This window comes from Felis catus, chromosome F2, assembly GCF_018350175.1.
Source record: "Felis catus isolate Fca126 chromosome F2, F.catus_Fca126_mat1.0, whole genome shotgun sequence".
Taxonomy (NCBI): Eukaryota; Metazoa; Chordata; class Mammalia; order Carnivora; family Felidae; genus Felis; species Felis catus.
The window spans coordinates 80,901,177-80,920,564 of NC_058385.1; the positions used below are offsets into that span (position 1 = coordinate 80,901,177).

Here is a 19,388-nt window from a genome sequence, read left to right on the forward strand (position 1 = left end):
CTGTCAAAGGCTGGCTCTACCACCAGGCCTCGCACTGAGCCCTGGCAAGTCCCTGCCTCTGGCCTGGAGTGCCCACGGTCTAACAGGGGGAGACCGATCAGTACGCCAAGGACAGGGGTCTTTGTCAGTCATGGGCTCAACACCAGGAAGGGACGAGCAAAGTCACCAGGTGGAGACATCACGGACTGCCCACCCAGAACATGAGGCTCCAGGAAACAACATGGCTTGTCGAGTTAACACCAGCATCCGGCCCACACTCCGTGCCTCAGACTCGCTCATGTTCAGAAGAGAACACAGATCAGGCAGAGGATGTCACAAAGTTATGGGACCTCCCTGGGGTGATAAGAGGGGCCTTGGGGGAACTGCTGGGCTCCTCCAGGCTGCTGACCGAGAGGCTGATTGAGGTAGACGAGGTGACCGTGCAAGAAGAGACATGCTCTGCCTTCATAGGAAGAGGGTCTGGCTTTCAGAGGGTTGAGAGGCCCCCGGGAAAATGAGGAATTCAGGGATATTTCTGCAGAATTCTCATCCCGCAAAAGCCAGACTTACAGGGAAGGGTGCCATCTGGTGCCTCAGAGAACACCTGGGAGCTGTCCCGACACCACCATTTACCGGGTGCTCATGGTGGCCAGGACTTTACAATGCCAGCCTGCACATTTTACGGAGAAAGCTGGGAGCTCAGAGAGGGGAGAGGGCTTGTCTAGGCCGTACAGCCGTGGGGGACAGAGCTGGGACTCAGGCCTGGGCTGCTGACCCCAGGGTCTGTCCCTGGTCTCTCCCTCCAATCCCCCCTCCCCCAACTCCCAGGTCCCAGGCCAGGGGCCACGGACTTCTCCAAACACTCTCAGTTAACCACCAGAGACACAGGTGAGATCCCGGCCTTGGTTTTAATACTTACACCTGGCTCGGGGTCTGACCCCCCCCCCAGGGGTGCAGTAGGGCCACCCCAACAGCTGAAAGCCCTGTGGTGGGGGGTCGGAGCAGAGCACAGCCAGGCCTCCCCCCACCTGGACCTTTCCACCATTCTAAGGGCTTTGACCTTGATGACTTGGGAGCTGCCAAGCCGGAAGATGTGATCCTTCGGGAATGCCATCTCACGGGGGGTGGGGGGAGCTGTCTGCTGGTCTCCGATGCTCCAGATGGGGGCCCCATCCTCGCTGGCCTGGGAGAGCTGCTTGGGGGCCTGTGCCTCCACGGTTGGAAGTTCCCTCGCTGGCCAGGGGCGGGATTGGGCGAGGGTGAGGGCGGGGCAGAGGCGGGCTGGGGTCTAGGTTGGGACAGGCAAGAGTTAGGGTGGGGTCGCGTGTAGCCAGGGTCAGGCCTGTGCCCTTATGGGGGCGGAAGTGTGAGTGGGCCTGGGGGCGGGGGGCGTTCCAGGGCCGTGGCTGGGGTTAGAGGTGGGTTTGGGGGCAGATCTGGGATGGGCTGTGTTCAGCAGTGTGGGTGTGGTCTCAGCTGAGGCTGTGGTCAGGGTGGCCGTGGGTCCACCGTGGTGGCCCTCGGAGGCTCACCTCTCTGGCGCATCAGGAGCTGGTAGAGGTGGCCCACCCCTTCCAGGCTGGAGTGCCGGGTGGCCTTGTCAGGGTCCTGGCACAAAATCCCCAGCACGCCCACCAGCTGCCCAGTCCTCCTGAAGTCCTCTTTTGTCTGCAGCGAAAGTATGGGAACCACAGAATGCAGACCCTACCGTGGGGTCTCCCCTCTGCTGTGCACTCCCCCCAGCTCGGCCAGCATCAGAAAGCATCCCCTCCAACCATGTGGCAGGGCCGGGACTCAGCTCTCGGGACCCCAGGCCCAGGCTCTGCCCACCCAGTCGGGCTGCTATAGTCAACAGCTCAGGGCACAACTTAAGGGGCTGACCCCAAACTCAGAAACGAAGAGAAAGAATACTTTAATGCAATATTTAGAAAAGTCAAAATGAATGTAACAATTCCTGATGCACACAGTTTCAAAACTGTACCTAGAGACGGTCTGGCCCTGCGTTACCACCACCTTACCTCATGGGGCTTCACTCTCCTGGCCCTAACCCCCGCCCTGGTTTCAATAAAACTTTATTTATAACAACAGGCAGCCAGCCCACAGCTGCCGCCATTTGCTGAGTAGATTGCTTTAAAACACCACCTTATTTATCTTGATTGTGGGGTGTTTTGGTGTCTGGGTAAATTTTGCACCCCAGGTCAGTGCCTCACTTGCCCCACCGCAGTCCGGGTCCTGGGTTGCAGAAATCGATTTTGAATGAACTGCAGGCCCCTTGAGCCCCTCTAGAGGGGTCTGCCTCACCCTGAGAATGAAGGAGGCGTCTGTGCAGGGAGCGCTCCCGCCCGTCCCCCCTGCCCCCCATGCCCACCTCTCCGCCTTCATTAGAAACACACGCCGGCCAGGCAACGTGCAGAGAAACTAATTTTCTCAACGTCCCACGAATCTCCCTAAGGAATTAGTGCTGATTTTGGCTGATAAACGCAGAAGCGCTCATTCCCTGACGGTGCCGACTTCATTCAGCCCAAGGGCTCCAGCGACAGATGGCGGTTAGACTGTGAGGCATAACCCGCTGGGGGTCGCGGTGGATGGCGGCTGTTGCCGCAGTCACCGCTGACCTGGACTGGGGCAGGGCCGCACCCCTCTGAGGACTCATTTCCTCCCATTTCATGGGTGAGACACTGAGGCTCAGGGCGTACAGGAACCTGACCGAGGCTTCAAGGCGCGTTGACAGGAGCCCAGCCTGCTGGGTCAGGGGTCCAGGCATCTGGGTTCAGAGCCCAGCTGGGAGGACCTGAGCAGGGGCCCCAATCTCCGCCCCCAGCCTGTTCCCTGGTGTGCGTGGAAAGGGGGATTGCATGGCCGTGTTGTAGGGCACTTAGGGATCCGCGCTGTCCTGGTGGCAGAGGTCCAGGGGGCCTGGAACCCCACGAGCCCGAGGAGGGTGGCCTGGTTGGGGCCGCAAAGGGGCCGTGGGGCGCGGGGCCTGCGAGCTGGATACTCACATCCAGGTAGAGGTCGTGGCTCAGGAATCCGAGGAGGGCCACGCAGCTGTGCACAGCCCGCTGCCGCTCGTGTGTCTTCTCCGACGCCAGCCAGGTGTACATGTGCTGCGGGTGGGCAGGGGCAGAGAGGGGGTGCTGCAGCCGCGCACCCCCGCGTCCCCCGGCTCCGCGGGGGCCACCCCCTGCTCAGCCCTGGGCTCACCTCTCGGCTCAGGCCCCGCCCCCCAATCGGTTAGCTGGCCAGCAAGGCTCCGCCCTGCCCGGGACCCAGGCCACACCCACCCTGGCCGAGACCACGCCCGGTCCAGCCACGCCCCTCACCTCAAGCCCGCCTCCTCAGCAGGGCCCTGCCCACCCCCGACTCAGGCCTCGCCCACCCTGGTCCATGGCTCCGCCCCTTCCGCGTCCACCGCTCCCCAGGTCTTGCCCTGCCCTGTCCCTCTGCTCAGCCTCTCCTGACCCCTCTGCTCCAGACAGCTCTGCCAGAGAGGAGAGGTCGTTTCCTGCTCAAAGCCCCTGGAGGCCCCTGGGTTTGAACCCCTTTGGCGACACGCACCCCTTTACAGAACAGTGCTTTTCTGTGCACAACATAATTGCACCGAGTCACAAAGGGATACAAACACATATTGGAACAGTTACACTGAACAGTTTTAAGCCAAATCTGAGCCTCTTTGTTAAAGCGACGGATGCTTATAGTCAGTGATTCTGACGTCGGATGCAGGAAACGGTATTTGGAGATTCTGTGACCCAGCAATGTCCTATGACCACATCTGTGACCACATCTGTGAGTGGCAAACACAGCCACTCCCGGCACTGCTGTGGTTTGTCGCCAACATTGCCAGGGGGAGGAGACACACTACTTTCCAGGGGGGGGAAGGGGGTGAGTGAAAATGCAGACATTTCCCCCACCCCCGCCAGGCACACGCCTGACTTCCATCGGTGCACCCAGCTTGGGGACCCCTGCTTCTGCGGCTCCCCTCGCCCCCACAAGGCCTCCAGACTGGACCTATCCTAACCCTAACCCCCCTCCTCACCCCCAGCCGCCACCTTAGCGCCCTCCCCAAGCTGCAGCCATGCAGAATCTCTGTCTGTCCTGAGCCTGGGCTCACACAGGCTGCTCACCCCTCGGCGGGGCCCTCTGCCTGCTGGGCCCTTCCCTTCCCTTCTCTACCCCATGACTTCCTTGGTCCTCATTCAGGTGAAGTCCACTGGCCCTGACTTCCAACCCTCCCAGCTGAGCCAGTGTCCTATCTCTGGTTCCTCCCCTGCCCCTGGACTGTCCCTGCCTGTTGACTGGTCTCCCTCCGGTCAAGGTGAGAGGGTGGGGATGCTGGGCTTGTGAGAGCCCTCCTCACAGCTGGAGACATGGCTGCAGAACGAGGTCTCAGGGGAGGGAGGTCAGGTCCCAGCCTGCTTCCTCAGCAGCCCCCCTCAAGTGTGGCACTCAAGGCCCACTTCCCACCAGGGGCACCTGCCGTCCTGCCTTCCAGTTCTCCCAAGCCGCTGTGATCCCTGAAAATGGACAGCCCTCAAGCCTCCAAGTTCATGGGCCACTCGCCACCTGGAGTTCAGACCCTGTCTCCTCCGGGCACCTTCCCTTGTCCATCCGCGGCCTGGCCTGTGCCGGCCCCACCCCTGCGCTGTGCCAGCCGCCGCCCCTCACCGACAGCAGGAAGTGCAGCTCGTCGGCCGTAGGGTTCTGCATGATGAGGCTCTGCAGCATCTGGTCCAGGGCCTCCAAGGTCTTGTTGTAGAGGGTCTGTGCAGGGGGGTGGAGCAGGTCAGGGCAGCCGCCAGGCCCCGGCTGCGATTGCGGGCCAAGGCCTCCTGCAGGGCCCCAGTGCATTGGCCTCTCCATGGTAGTGGTGCCCCTTCCTGCACACCCCCGTGGCCAGGCAGCACACCACGTGCGTTCACACCACATCCAGGAAAGGCCCTAGCACAAGCCCCATTTGGGCAGCTGGGAGATTGGGCGGGGGGCAGTCTGGGTCAGACCTGCCCAAGGTCACGGGTTTCTCTGTGGCCAAGGTAAGTTCCTTTGCAGCAGTGCTGGCTTCTCGGGCAAGCAACCTGCGCGAGACCTGGCACCCAGAAGGATCCTCGAGTGCTTGGTTTCCTGCTTTGCGGTCCCGTCTTGAAATTCTTCCTAAGCTTCAATCAAGGGCCCGCATTTTCATTTTGCATTAGTTGGGGCAAATTACGCAGCTTGTCCTGCCTCCTGGGTCTCACACGAGACCCCCAATGTTTGCTGCTCGGCTCACCGGGCGTGCTCATGGAGGGAGCCAGCCAGAGGAAGTGCCCAGCCCGCCTCCTGTCAGGGTGCGTCAGAGCGGAGCCCTGCGCGCGGGCTGTCCACTGCCTGGGAGCCCTGGGGAACTCACTTCAGCTCTCTGAGCCCACCTTGGTCACGTGAGAACTGGTTGTGAGGTCAGCCCCACCTGCTGGGTGCTGATGCACATTGAATGGGAAGGAGCAGGAGCCCCCAGCCTACCGTCTGGGACCCGGCTAAGCTCCCTAGGTGAGCCAGCCATGACATTGTCATCTGGTAATGGGGGCACTTTAGGTTCCTGCAGGGTTGGAGTGGGGACAGGCCCTGGCCTTCTGGAGGGCTGCTGCTGTGGTGGTGTCCTGGGCCCAGGGCACCCCTTGCACTCTCCCCATCCAGAGTGCCTATCTGTCCCAGTCCAGTCTGGACCCGGTCAGGGGGCAGGAGTGGGGTTCTGCCCCGACTCCCACACCAGACACTTCCATTTCTCTGAGCTGGTTTCCTCACCCTGTGGACAAGTGCTGCTGGGAAGGTGAGCTAACATACACACAGGGCCTGGCACAAAGCAGGTGCTCGGTTAACACCAGTTCCCTGCCCTTTAGGGTAAACACTTGGGCAGCAGGTGTTGGCGGTGCCCTAGGGGGATGGGTTTATGCCTTCTGCAGAGCCCATGAGGTGCGGAGGGGGGCATCTGGCCCAGTAAAGGATGGGCCTGCTGGGGCCTGGGTGGGGTGAGACCAGTTAAGTAGTGAGACAGCCCAGGGCTGCTCTCTGGGCGGGCAGGGAGAGAGGTCACTTATACTCCTATTTGTAGAGCACCCTGTGCACCAGACATGGGACACCAGTGTCCCCTTTTATCTGGAGAATTAAGTACTGTTAGCTCCACACTTATCACCCCCATGTCACAGTTGGGCAAATGGAGGCTCAGAGAAGTTAAGAAACATGCTCAGGGTCCCCAGCCCTATCCTATGGGGGGTCAAAGGCTCTGCCATCTAGCCTGCACCCCCTCCAAAGCCACGAACAGCAGGCAGAGCCGGATGCCTGGCCAAGGGGCCCCTCTCATTGGAGGGGTACATGGGCCAGCTTCACACCTGTATGTTGGGTGGCTCCAGGAAGAGGCAGGTGTGTTTCTTCAGGACGTCCATCAGTGGCAGGGCGAACACACTGCGGAGGCAGACGGACAGAAGCCGTGATTTCCTCTTCAAGTCCAGGGGCGGCCTCAGTTTACTGTTTAGAGGTAGAGGGCAGTGAGGGAGCGGTGTGGGGGTTGGTGACTGCAAAGGGGGCCTCAGCCAGAATAGACCAGATTTGACAAGCCCCGAGCAGCAGCCCCTCACCCAGTTCTGTCCTTGACCAGAGACTCAAATGTGCGCTTCTGCCTCGCTGGCCTGCAGGGCCTCCTGGGCAGGTTGAATTTCAGGAGGGTTTGTAAGGGACTAGCATGGCCTGGTTGGGAGCAGATGCTTCATAAGCCCTGTACCTCAGGCTCCCCTTTACTGGACAGACTGGTCTCATCCCAGCCCTGGCTACACCACTGGGACCTTCAGTGGCTCTGTTTGGGCACATGACGCTAAACTTTCATTCTTTGAGGTGTGAATTAATCACAATAGCTATACTGTTTATTGAGAGCCTCTTACAGGCCTGAACTGGAGCCTGACCCTGGGTGGGGCTGGGGAGCGTACCAGAGGCTGGAGATGATGTGAATGGTCTGCTGGCGAGTTGACGTGCACAGTGTGTCCTGGGGTTCCTTCTCCATCAAGACCTGTAGATCCACAGGTGAAGGCTGAGTGACTCAGGCCTGGGCTTATCACACTTCTGACACCAAGTCTCATCCCTGGCTGAAGAACCCAGTGCCTGGCACCCCATGGCCCACGGGATCATGTTCCAGCTTCCCACCCACCCATGGGGGCCTCTGTGGCCTGGCTGCACTTGCAGAACTAGAGCACAGCCTTTAGAGTGAGAGAGGTCACGTCTGCACCCTGACCGCCACATACTGGCTGCACGACCTTGAGCAAGTCTCCACACTGCCCCAAGCTTTGCTTACTCTGTTACTTAAATAACAGAGTGTTGTTGCACACGTGTCAGGTGTGAAGCAAGGTGTGCAAAGCACAGTGTCTGAGTCACAGCAGGAGCTCAGTGAATGGGAGCTCAGTAAACTGTTATTTTATTATTACAGTTGTAATTGTCCAGCAGTTGTGTGTTTCCTCCACTACCCTGGGGTTCTGTAAGCCTGAAATCTCTAGTGAGCAGTGGTCTGAGCTGGGATGGTGCTAGCAGAACGGATGGTGCTGGCCTTTCTGGGCCTCAGCCACATCAGCTGGGAGGTGGACACAACTGGCCGGCTCAGGGTCACTGAAGAACCAAGAGAAGTGGGGGGCATGGGGCGCTCCCAGGTGCCAGAGCCTATGAGGGGCTTGGACACACCCTAGAAATCCAACTTCTTTGCCCCTTTCCAACACCTGCTTCTTGTGGATGCTGCTGGCCCAAGGGAGGAGTCTCCTCCTTCTCATGGGTCCCCTTCCTCTGCCCCAGGACCCTGACTCACCATCAGACACTCAAGAAGCTCTGAGATCTGGGAGAACTCGTAGCTGTGGGCCCCCTCATTGCGGCTGATGGCCCCCACCAGCATGAAGATGGCAGTGAGGAAGCTCTGCTTCAAGGTCTCGTCCTGGCATGGGGGCATGGGGGTCAGGCCATGGAGCGGGGGATAGAGGGGGCACAGGACAGGCAGGAGAGAGTGCCACCATCACACGTGGCTGCAGGGCATTGCTGAGGGAGTACGGCAGAGATCTGCAGCTGGGCCACATAGGTAGGACTTTGAGGGGGGAGCTGTGTGGTTTTGTTTAAAAATGTGAATATGTTGACAACATATCAAGGTCAGGAGTAAGAAGCCAATGTCTGGCCTCACTCGATGTGTGGCAACCCAGAGCCCAAAGATCTGAGGGATGCGATGGCCTGACCGGGCTGCCTGGTCCTCTTAGCCCCCTGGGTGGACACCCTGGGTGCAGAGTACAGAGTCAGTAGGCTGTCGTCCTGGGGAGGGGATGGGGCATCACCGGGCCTTCCAACGCCCCAGAGTGGAAGCCAAGGAGAATGTGGGGGTGGGGCCACCATGGAAGCCCTCGAAGCTTTGGGTGGGACGACGGGGTGAGTAGGTGGGACAACGAGGAGGCCAGGCCTGGCTCCTCCTGATTTCAGAGTCAGGTAAGGGTGGGGAGGAGTGCCCCAAGGCCCTGGAAGGTCCTAGCATTCTCTGACCCAGGTTCTGGTGGGGCCTGGGCTGTGTCAAGGCTGGGCTCCAGAGGGGTGGCCCCGGGGAGCCATACCCAGGAGCTGTAGTGGAAGTAGAAGACCATCCGTGACAAGATGTTGTCCACCCACGGGAGGATGTGCGCCTTGGCCTTGACTGCCATCTGACCGTAGGCGAGGAGCATGGTGCTGCTGGCCCACCTCCACTTTGGGTCCTCTGATTTCTGACCCTGGTGGGGACAGACAAAGGGCGTCAGGGTCCCCCTGGCCCGCCCCCGGGGGAGCGGCGACAGGAAGTACTCTGCACCCTAGCGGGTACTGCGGGCAAGGGTTCTGAGGGGTTGTGAGTCTCAGTTTACCGTGAGAGGAAAATAGGGAGAGTGGAATCGTCTCTCTGGGGGGTTGGAACGGGACTGTGGGGTCGCCCGAGGTGTGTGCGAGGCACTCGGCTCTCCTAGAACTGGCCAGGGTCCTAGCCCCTCACGCTGCCTGCCTTGGTGTAGCCCCCTCCCCCGGAGCTGGGGGCCCACTTCCCCTTTGGGCTGCTGGGGGCCCGGCAGGTCATGCCTCAACCTAGGGAGATGGTAATGGGGCTCTGGACCTTCGGACCCGAGGGAGGCCCAGAGAGTGTGGGGGGACATCTGAGACACCCTTCTGATGTCACCTGAGGACCACTTGCCTCCATTCCCTGTCAGTGACTAGGCCCCCTCTGAGGGCTGGAGATATGGGTTCCAGTCCCTGCTCTGCCACCTGCCGGCTGCGGGGCCCGAGGAGGTGGCCGGTCCCCGCTGGGCCGTCTGTGCTACCTGTGACTCTTCCCCCCGTCTGTCCTGAGCTCCCTCATGCAGCCCCAGACACTGATTCTGCCCGCAGGAGTGACCAGGGGTGCAGCGAGGATGGGGGAGGGGGCATGCCGCCCATCAGCAGGGGCACAAGGTCGCCCTCTGGCCCTCGTCTCATGTTACAGGCAGGGCACGTGTCAAAAGGCCATTAATAAACACAGCGGCCAGCACAGCCACTGCGAGATGTCACCGGGGCACCTGCTGTGTGCCAGACATTTCAAAGCCACGTTTCCATCCCAACGGCTGGGAAGGCAGGAATTGTTATTCAAGAGGAGAAACTGAGGCACGCGGGTCACGCTGCAGGTGGCACTGGAGGCCAGGAGGCTTGGTCCAGAGCCTGTGCTCCTAACTATCCCCAGAGACCCTCTCGGACGCCCAGACCCGTGTAGAGGGTGGGGGTCCTGATGCCCAGCCCCTCGTTGAGGCCCCCAACCGCTCCAGAGCCAGAACCTTCAGGCAGAAGCTGTGGAGGCTCCATTTAACGGGTGTGCTCCGGCCAAACTGCTCTAGGACAGCCCAGACGTGGTCCAGGTGGCGGGTCGCGGCCAGCCCGACGGTCAGCGCGATACCCTACAGGTGCGGGGGAGCAGGGTCACCGGTGCCGGTCACAGGACCACGCCTGGACTCTCGCCTGGGCGTGTGGAAATTGAGGCCCAGAAAGGGAGGGGACTCGTCCAAGGTCACGCGAACCCCCCCCCCCCCCTGCTCTTCAGGACATGCAGCTCTGGCCCAACCCTGTGAGGGCATCTCTTATGGGGGCGGGTGGGTGGTGTGGGAGGCAGGGGGGAGAGGTGACTCTCTGGAGGCCTGTAAACTCCCCCTGCCCCCACTAGCTCTGAGCCTGGGCCAGAGGAGGGAAGGAGGGTCCAGGAAATAGATGTGTGACAGAGGAGAGGACCCAAGTTATGGTGGGCTCAGGGTGTGACCAGGGTCAGGACTCAGGGTCAGGATTAGGTGTCTTTGTCTGGCCTGACCAGGGCTCAGGGTACGAGCAGGGATCAGGCTAAGCTTGCGGTCAGGGTCAGGCGGCTGTGGGCTAGGCTGGGGGCCGGGTCCTCACCTCCCGCTGCTTGGGCCACTGGTGGGACGTGTCCAGGAGGGTTCTCAGGTGTGTCCTGACGGTGGTGGCATTGTCCTCGTTTTGAAGGATCAGCCCGTAGTAGACGAACAGAAAGGCCTGGGGGGAGGTTTGGCTTCTTGTCCTGGGTCTGACCCACCTCTGTCCACCCCGATGGCCTCCCTGGGCTCCTGTAGCCGTCCTCACGCCCCTGCTCTAGGACCCTCATGCCCCTGCCTAGTTTTGATGGGTTTTAAAGGTGCCACATCAAATCCGGCTGCACAGGCCCCTGGCCCTTTGTTTCTTTCGGGTCTCAGTGTCCTTCTGGGGCCTCGGCCTTGCTTAGGTGGGCATCCTATGGACAGAGTCCCTGGGACTGTGTGGTGGGCACAGGGGCTGCCTGGGGGGGGGGGCGGGGGATACAGGGGGTGATCCACCTTCTCCGGGGGCTGTTCCTGATGCGTCTGGTCAGGCTTGGTGAGTGCCGACAACAGCTCCTTGGACCACTTTTCCATGTGCAGGAACTGGACGGACTTTCCCGCCATCTGTGAGCAGATAGGAGTGGGCAGGGCTGGAGTGGTCACTCCCTCCACCCCGCGGGCTGGGGCTGAGGCCTCCACCAGCCCCTGCCAGCCCTGGTCACTCAGAGCCCTGACTCCATCATTCTCTTGCCTTTCTTCCTGAGTCTCCAGGGCCCGCCCTCTGATTTCCTTGAGATTCCCTTCCCTGGAGGTGTTCAAGGAGAGGCTGAAACCAGGAGCCTGCCCATGTCCCCGGCACTGGGCAGGGGCCCAGACGTCACAGATGCTCAGTGAGCGTCAGGTGAAGGCGGCCCGGCCCGAGTGTGGGTGCCAGGCCGTCTCCCGGCACCTGGAACTGTGCCTGGCACGTAGTTGATGCTCCAGTAAAATGGTTTTGAATGAATGTGGGATCAGAGAAACGAAGGAGTGTGGCTTCTAAATATAAAGTCCTAGAAGTTTTGCTCTAACATATGACGACTACAAGATTTCTTTATTTCGTTGTTCCCAGATCCCACAGTTCAAGTCCGAGATTTTGATCCCCAGGTTCTTTGGGGCGGGGGTACCCCCTCTAGATATGATCTCAAGCCTCCAGATCTTTATAGAAAAAACGACTGATGGATGTGAAGGTAAACGTTTTCCGGTTTGTTCAGCAAAACCACCATAAATTCGGTTGAAAGATGCAGTAAATTGTGTTGGCTTGTGTTTTTGTTTCCTACAACCTCTTGCCAAGGGTTAATATCGATGATAACGGGCACTTCATAAGCTAGTAAGAAAAAGGCAACGGTCCGCTTAGAAATAGTGAAAGCACACACACGTGACAGGCTATCACCTCAGCCTTGCTAATATCTGAGGAACGGAAATTAAGATGATATGAGACTGGCAAAAAATAAACTTGCTGGATGTCAGCAAGGAAGTGTCCTTCGGTGGGAAGGTGAGGGATCTTTCTCTCTCTCTCTATTTTTTGGTGAAACCTTTGGCAGGCATCAATTAAAATTTAAAACGTGTGTACATTTCCCCAAGGGACTCCCTTTCTAGGAATTTATCCTAGAGGAGCACTGGTAGGTGCCTTGGTTGGAGCACAAGGGTATCCATTCTGCCGCGGGGCTGGATGCAAGCCCGCCGAGAGCGCCCCCTGCAGGTGGGACCTTTAGCGCCCTCTCCGGCGATGCTGGGGAGGGTTGGGTAGCGTAGGGTAGGGCAGGGTGGGGCGAGGCGGGGCGGGGGGGCCCTGAAATGGCCTGAAATGGAAATTGCTCCCCGCTCTCGTTTGCCCGGGTTTTGCCCCGAGTCTGGCCTGTTTGTAACGGGACCTACTGGCTCCCCACCCTCCCTGCCCCCAGGACAGGTATCTGCCGAACACCGTGGGCCCCGGGCCACCCGGAAGCCCTGGGTTCTCGCCTATTGTCATGTTTCCTTCAAGTGCTGCCTGTGCCAGTGCTACAGCTCCTCATCCGAGATTCACATTCAAACCCCCAGAAAATTAAACACTTTTTCATGGCTTTGCAGCAAACTCATTTGGTGGTAAAAGTTGATCCAAACCGATGTGACACTATTTATGGGAATTAGTGTGAATTTTGTATGTGTCTGCAGCAGAGATATTAAGGTATTTGATTCCACATCTGCCCCAGACCCTGCTAAGGGTGTTCGTAGAATATATAGGGTGGGCACTACATTACTTTAAAAAAAAAAAAAAAGGAATAGCTGAGTTTGGGGAACAAACCTGTTTCCAAAGTTAGAAATTAGTCAAGTTTTAAAGAATAAAAAATTTTTTTTTGAGGTCCATTTATTTTTGAGAGAGAGAGAGAGAGAGAGAGAGAGAGAGAGAGAGAATGAGTGGGGGAGGGGCAGAGAGAGAGGGAGACAGAATCTGATTCAGGCTCCAGGCTCTGAGCTGTCAGCACAGGGCCCGACGCGGGGCTTGAACTCACGAACGCAAGATCATGACCTGACCTGAGGTTGGACGGACACTCAACCGACTGAGCCACCCAGGCGCCCCAAGGCTTAAAGGTTTTTTTTATTGAAGTTTAATTAACACAGGATGTCCTGTAAGTTTCAGGTGTGTGGCGAAGAGATTCGACACTTCCATACATCGCACGGCACTCACCACGGCGTGCGTGGTCACCACCTGTCTCCATACAGCGTTGGTACAATATTACGGACTGTATTCCCTCTGCTGTACTTCTCATCCCCGTGCCTTACTCATTTTATAACTGGAGGTTTGCACCTCTACAACCCCTTTGGCTATTTTCCCCGCCCCCCACCCCCCCCTCCTCCGGCCACCAGCAGACCTCTTGGTGGTTGTGTGCATTTAGGAGTCTGGTTTGGTTGTTGTTTCTTTGTTCACTTGGTTTGTTTTCTTAGATGCCACATGGGAGTGAAATCATAGGGTATTTGTCTTTCTCTGTCTGACTTCCTTCGCTCAGCACAATACTCTCTAGGTCCCTCCGTGTTGTTGTCAATGGCAGGACCTCATTCTTTTTCATGGCTGAGTAGTACTCCGCTGGGTATAGAGACCCCTTCTTTATCCATTCTTCTGTGGATGAGCACTGGGGCTGCTTTCGTATCTTGCCTGTTGTAAATAATGCTGCAGCGAATGTAGCTGTGCAGGTATTTTCAGGTTAGTGTCTTTTTTCCTTTGGATAAATACTGGATCATCTGGTACTTCCAGTTTTGTTTTTTTTTTTGAGGACCCTCCGGGCTGCTTTCCACAGCAGCCGTGCCAGTTTGCATTCCCACCAACAGTGCTCGAGTCCCCCTTGGCTCCGCGTCCTCGCCAGCGTGTGATATTTCTGGTTTTTTTGAGTCTGGCCATTCTAACAGGTGTGAGGCGGTATCTCATTGCGGCTTCGATTGGTATTTCCCTGACGATGCGTGATGTCGAGCATCTTTTCACGTGTCTGTTGGCCATCGATAAGTCTGGGTTGTAAGTATGTCTACCGAGGGGGGCTTAACTCACAGTGTGAGGCATAGATCTTTCCCGAGCGGCACAGTGAACTCTGACAGATGTGCCCACCCGCGCTCCGGTCAGCCCATCAAGAGCGAGAACACATTCCGCCCCCCCCGGCGAGCTCGCTCACGGTCCTTCCTAGTCAATCGCCATCACTACAAAACTGCTTTGATTTCTATCACCGTAGATTGTTTTTGCCTCTTCTGGAGTTTCATAGGACGGGATTCGCGCAGTGCGTACCTCGTACTTCTGTGCATCTGGTGTTCTCAGCACGTGTCTGCCTCACGTGTCAGAAGCTCGCTCCTCTCCGCCGTGTTTCTATCGTTCTGTTTCTCCTCTGTGGTGTCTTTCACTTGCTCTTCAGGTGGATGCTTACCTACGGACTTTAGGTCTTTGCCGGGGGTCCTGCTCTGCCTGGCGCAGAGCACTGCTGTCTCCGGTCTGCAGCTGTTTGGGGTAGAGGATCTCCAGGGTAGTGGGCCGGTCCACACGGGCCCTGAGCTCTGCCCTCTGCGGCGAGCTCCGGTCTCACTGACGTCCTAGCTACGCTTCCCTTTCGTCCGAAAGCCTAGTCCTGTCCCCTGACCTCACTTTTGGGGTCTGCTGGATCAGTGCGATCCCTCGTCCCCCGTTCCGGGTTGGGAATCTGCTGTTGTGTTAATCTGCACGTGCTGTGTGTCTTGCTTTTTTATTTTTTAAAAATTTTTTCAGTGTTTATTTTGAGAGAGAGAGAGACGGACAGACAGAGTGTGGGTGGGGGGAGGGGCAGAGAGAGAGGGAGACACAGAATCCCAAGCAGGCTCCAGGCTCCGAGCTGTCAGCACAGAGCCCGACGCGGGGCTCGAACTCACGAACCGCGAGATCACGGCCTGAACCGAAGTCAGAGGCTTAACCAACTGAGCCCCCTAGGTGCCCTGTTGTGTGTCTTGTTTTATAGATAAAGGCTATTGCTAATGGGGACTTGGGACCCAAAGAGCCGCAAAAATTGGTGGGTCTGGTCGGATCCTTAAAAACTGGTAGAGAGCCCGTCACGGTGTTAGGACAGGTTGGTCACAGAACGGGTTAGGTTGACTCCAGGTCACCTGCCAACCTCAAGAAAATTTCCGTACAATGAACTGTACTGTATGCACAGTCCCCAACCTAGCAGCACATCCCTCTTGGGTATTACTTGGCTCTGAGGAACCCCAAAGGCTTAGCTAAAAAAAAAAAAAGCTCCTTAAGCCCCGAAAACTCAAGTGTGCTATCTTCTGTCATACCTGCTTATTTTATGTCTAAGAACTACGGTCCCAGAGCTATAAATATCTCCCAAAACGGCAAAATCTTAGTAAAAACAACCTAAAATTCCGATGGCCATTACAGAGAATTTTCAAATTAGGATTGTTTATTTCAGAAGTGGATTTGGAAACAAGGTTGCCCAAGATGACACGAACAGAATGGAATACTTAGTTTAATTATGATGCAGAAGCTTCCAAAAGGCTTCACGATTCCAGAAAAGCTCCATTCAAAGTTTCATTACCGAAAGCTGATGACAAATGAAAGACAGGTGCCCAAAACAAAAGGCAGGGAGCCTGACGCGACCCCTCCTGCTGGCTCCTTCCTCCCTGACCCAAGTCCTCATGCTTTGTGGACCCTGCAGACACAGTTACCTTTTGAAATAAACCCGCTGGAGGTCCAGGAGTCTCTCTCAGAGTCTTTTCCTCGTTGGTCAAAGGCCAAACTAAGGGCAATAGTTAAAGAAACTTCTAAGCCCAGAGAGGGTCCCCAGAAGGTTTCTGAAGAATTTACAGTCCTTACCACGGGCTATGACCCAGGCTGCCAGGTCCGCGTCAGCGTGTGCACCTGCTGGTGGGCCCGGGGGGCCCGGAAGCGGAAACAGAGGCAGGAGGGTGTCATCCGAGGATGCTATTTCAGAGCCTCAGTCTTCGACATGGTCCCCTCATGGGCCACAAAAGAAGCGACGACTGCTCCCAAGCGGTGCCCAGAGAGTGCCCGGCCGCACTCACTGGTCTGTTACTCAAACGTGCAAACGAAAGACCGATCTGTGGCAGACTCTGAAGTCTGTCTGGAAGGGATCTTCCTACAGCATCCTGGGTTCCAGACAATAACTGAGGGCACCCAGCATGTTCCAGCTTTTCCATTTGTAGGTGGATTATCTCCTGAGATTAGAGCGTTGATAAAAAGGCAGAAAATCGGACGGGAGGCCCCCTGCCTGACTGAACTCATGACCAGAGCTGGGGACTTTACCGTAAACAAAGGTCCCCCAAGCTGTTGGCCTGAGGGCTGCAGTGGCCTCAAGGTCAGGGGCCTGGGGTGGCACCTGGGCCTCCCGGGGACCCCGAGGCACTGCCCCAGGGATTGACGTCTCCGCTGTCCCCGCAGGCCCCACAGGACTCGCCCACACCACCTCTGGGGTCCCTGTGCCCACCCCCGAGCCGGGGCCCCCCGTGGGCCTCCCAGGGCCGGCGGGGATGGCAGGGTTCTCTGATCTCAGCAACCCCCTCCAGCAGCCGAGAGAGAGCCTAGAATTAAATTAGTGGGAAGCCTTGCCAAATTCGGGGACGTGCGAGAGCTACAGTTTCTCCTTAAACCCCGCTCCCCCAGGACAGCAAATCCCTCGGAGGAAGGTTTCCATAGTGAGGGCATCTGATCCAGTTTAGAGGGAGTTTCTGTCTCAGCCAGGGGCCTTTCCCTGGAAAACGCTCTCTTTTGTTGTGTGACTCAGGCCCTGACAACCTGTCCACCGAGACCTCCTTTCTAAATGCAAAGGGCCAGCTCACACGTTTTGCCTCCGCTGGAGACCTCGCCTTGGAATTTCCCGACCCACCCGAACCTTTTATGTTCTTTACAGTCTGTCCTTGACATACAAGAGGACAAACTGCAACAAAAGTCCCTTAATTTAACTGAGGTGCCTGCAAGCCTGTGGGCCGCCTCTCAGACTGACACTGGGAGAGTGAAAAAGGACAGAGTCCCTCAAGATCCAAACAGACATGGGGCGCCTGGGCGGCTCAGTCGGTTAGGTGTCCGACTGGGCGTCTGGCTTCGGCTCAGGTCATGATCTCGCGGTCTGTGGGTTCGAGCCCCGCGTCGGGTTCTGTGCTGACAGCTCGGAGCCTGGAACCCGCTTCGGGTTCTGTGTCTCCCTCCCTCTCTGCCCCTCCCCTGCTCCTGCTCTTTCTCTGTCTCTCAAAAAACACATAAATGTTAAAAAAAAAAAAAAAAGATTCCAACAGACATAACTACACTTCTTCCCAAATTGCCTCAACCCCCATGAAACCCGAGGCTGTACAAGGCCTCGCACTGACGGCAGGGACCCCTGGTCGCCCAGGGGCTGATCGTCCCACCCCAGCCCTGGGACAGGAGATCTTGCCCGCCCGCCCAGAAACCTAATGGACACAGTGGTGATTTGTCCAGGATTGAGGGCCGCTAACGAGACAGTTCCCCGTTTCCCAGTTGTTCCAAACCCGGACAGCGGACTCACGGGTTCGTTATTCAAAATGGTGGATTTGGGGGCGCCTGGGTGGCGCAGTCGGTTAAGCGTCCGACTTCAGCCAGGTCACGATCTCGCGGTCTGTGAGTTCGAGCCCCGCGTCGGGCTCTGGGCTGATGGCTCAGAGCCTGGAGCCTGTTTCCGATTCTGTGTCTCCCTCTCTCTCTGCCCCTCCCCCGTTCATGCTCTGTCTCTCTCTGTCCCAAAAATAAATAAACGTTGAAAAAAAATTTCAAAATGGTGGATTTGGCTCAGCTTCCCCAGCATCGCTGTGGACCCCGGCAGCCGATGTCGGTCAACAACATACCTGGACAGTTCCATGAGGCCCTTCTTATTTCTCCCGAGGGCCCCGTGGAGAGTGATTCACCCCAGGTGCCCGGGAGATGGAGCCTCTACAATGAGGAGAGAACGCCTTGCCGTGCTCAGCTCCCAACCAGATGTTCGTGAAGGATTCCATGTATTTGCTTGAGGGACATAAAGCCCCTAGAGAGAAATCGCAACGCTCTCTAGACGCGGCTCCTGACCTAGGTCATGATCCAAGCGCTGACGGAACCCAGCTGTCCCCAGAAAGGATGAAACTGATCAGAGCATTTCCTGTAGGCACAGGACGAAGCCACAGCCTTGTGTTTGCCGAGGCCCGGCTGCCTGTCGCAGACCGCGGGCTCCTAATGTTTCTCCATCAGCTTTCCCACTCTCTGAACTTACTAAAATTCCAGTCCCTGGACCCATTCCTTGGGGGGGGGGGTGGTAAACACAAGCAGGCTTTAGAGAACTTAAACAGGCCCCCCCAGGAATGACCCGCCTCAGGCCCACAGAACTATTCAAACCTTTCCCCGGTTTGTGCCAGAAAGAGACAACCAAGTTCCGGGGATGCTCACACACAACGTGGTGGGGAACACCGGCCTGTTGCTTACAGCCTGGTTCAGGCGCCCCTGCCACCCGGACGGCCCACAGCCTCTCGCTGGGGCAAGTGAGTAGAAGCCCGAGCAGATCGAATGCCAGGACATGATGCTTATTTGCAGACCGCTGTTCATCCCGCCATGTTGCGGGATGTTTTCTTTCTTTAAAACAATTTTTTAAAATGTTTATTTATTTCTGAGAGAGAGAGAGAGAGGCAGAGAGAGAGGGAGACACAGAATCCGAAGCAGGCTCCAGGCTCCGAGCCGTCAGCACAGAGCCCGACGCGGGGCTCGAACCCACAAACCGCGAGATCATGACCTGAGCCAAAGTCAGACGCTGAACCGACTGAGCCACCCAGGCGCCCCTCTTTTTTTAAAAAAATATAATTTATTGTCAAGTTGGCTAACATGCAGTGTGTACAGTTGGTTTTGGGGGTAGATTCCCATGATTCACCACTTACATACAACACCCAGGGCTCATCCCAACAGGTGCCCTCCTCCCCGCCCATCCCCCACTTTCCCATCCCCCCCCCCCATCAACCCTCAGTTTGTTCTCAATATCCATGAGGTTCTTGTGGTTTGCCTCCCTCCCTCGCTGTAACTTTCTTTTTTCCCTTCCCCTCCCCCATGGTCTTCTGTTCAGTTTCTCAAGTTCCACAAATGAGTGGAAACCTATGGTATCTTTCTCTGCCTGACTTATTTCACTCAGCATAATGCCTTCCAGGTCCATCCACGTTGCTGCAAATGGCAGGATTTCCTTCTTTCTCATGGCCAAGTAGTATTCCGTTGTGTATATGAACCACAGCTTCTGTATCCATTTGTCAGAAAAGGCCATTTTCAAGCTGGAAATGCTGTTCCTGGCCGGTGAGCTGCTCAGGAGGGGGAGCCTCCCCCAAGCTACATCCACCCACCCTGGGCCATCATCCGAGCGGGCCAGTTACCGGAAGGACAGACTGGTAATTCTCATGCTCGCAGCCGGTGCGCCTACAGGGTCGTCCATGTTTGGGGATGTTGTGCAAACAAATGGGTTTTCTTTGGGTCCCTTTAAGAAATTTCTCTGACTTGTAGTCTAGATTTTATTATTTCTTTCCTTCTCCTTACTTTAGATCTCATTGGTCCTTTTTTTGGGTAGCTTTTTA

At 57.1% G+C, this 19,388-nt stretch overlaps 1 protein-coding gene across 7 annotated transcripts in view; it reads right to left on the reverse strand.

Moving 5' to 3' along the window:
• The window catches only part of LOC101085952 (maestro heat-like repeat family member 5), a 65,239-nt gene that overhangs the window by 25,418 nt on the left and 20,433 nt on the right, over positions 1–19,388 (reverse strand). For 6 of the 7 annotated variants that reach the window (XM_045049668.1, XM_045049670.1, XM_045049673.1 and 3 more), the window contains exons 7-17: positions 10,833–10,940; positions 10,399–10,515; positions 9,789–9,908; positions 8,574–8,726; positions 7,793–7,915; positions 6,930–7,009; positions 6,339–6,474; positions 4,645–4,740; positions 2,982–3,086; positions 1,512–1,647; positions 1,040–1,212 (exon numbers count right to left, since the gene is read on the reverse strand). In XM_045049668.1, coding sequence (XP_044905603.1) covers positions 1,040–1,212; positions 1,512–1,647; positions 2,982–3,086; positions 4,645–4,740; positions 6,339–6,474; positions 6,930–7,009; positions 7,793–7,915; positions 8,574–8,726; positions 9,789–9,908; positions 10,399–10,515; positions 10,833–10,940 — 1,347 coding nt within the window. The remainder of the gene's footprint in view (positions 1–1,039; positions 1,213–1,511; positions 1,648–2,981; positions 3,087–4,644; positions 4,741–6,338; positions 6,475–6,929; positions 7,010–7,792; positions 7,916–8,573; positions 8,727–9,788; positions 9,909–10,398; positions 10,516–10,832; positions 10,941–19,388) is intronic. The other variant, XM_045049669.1, reaches the window with a different exon arrangement.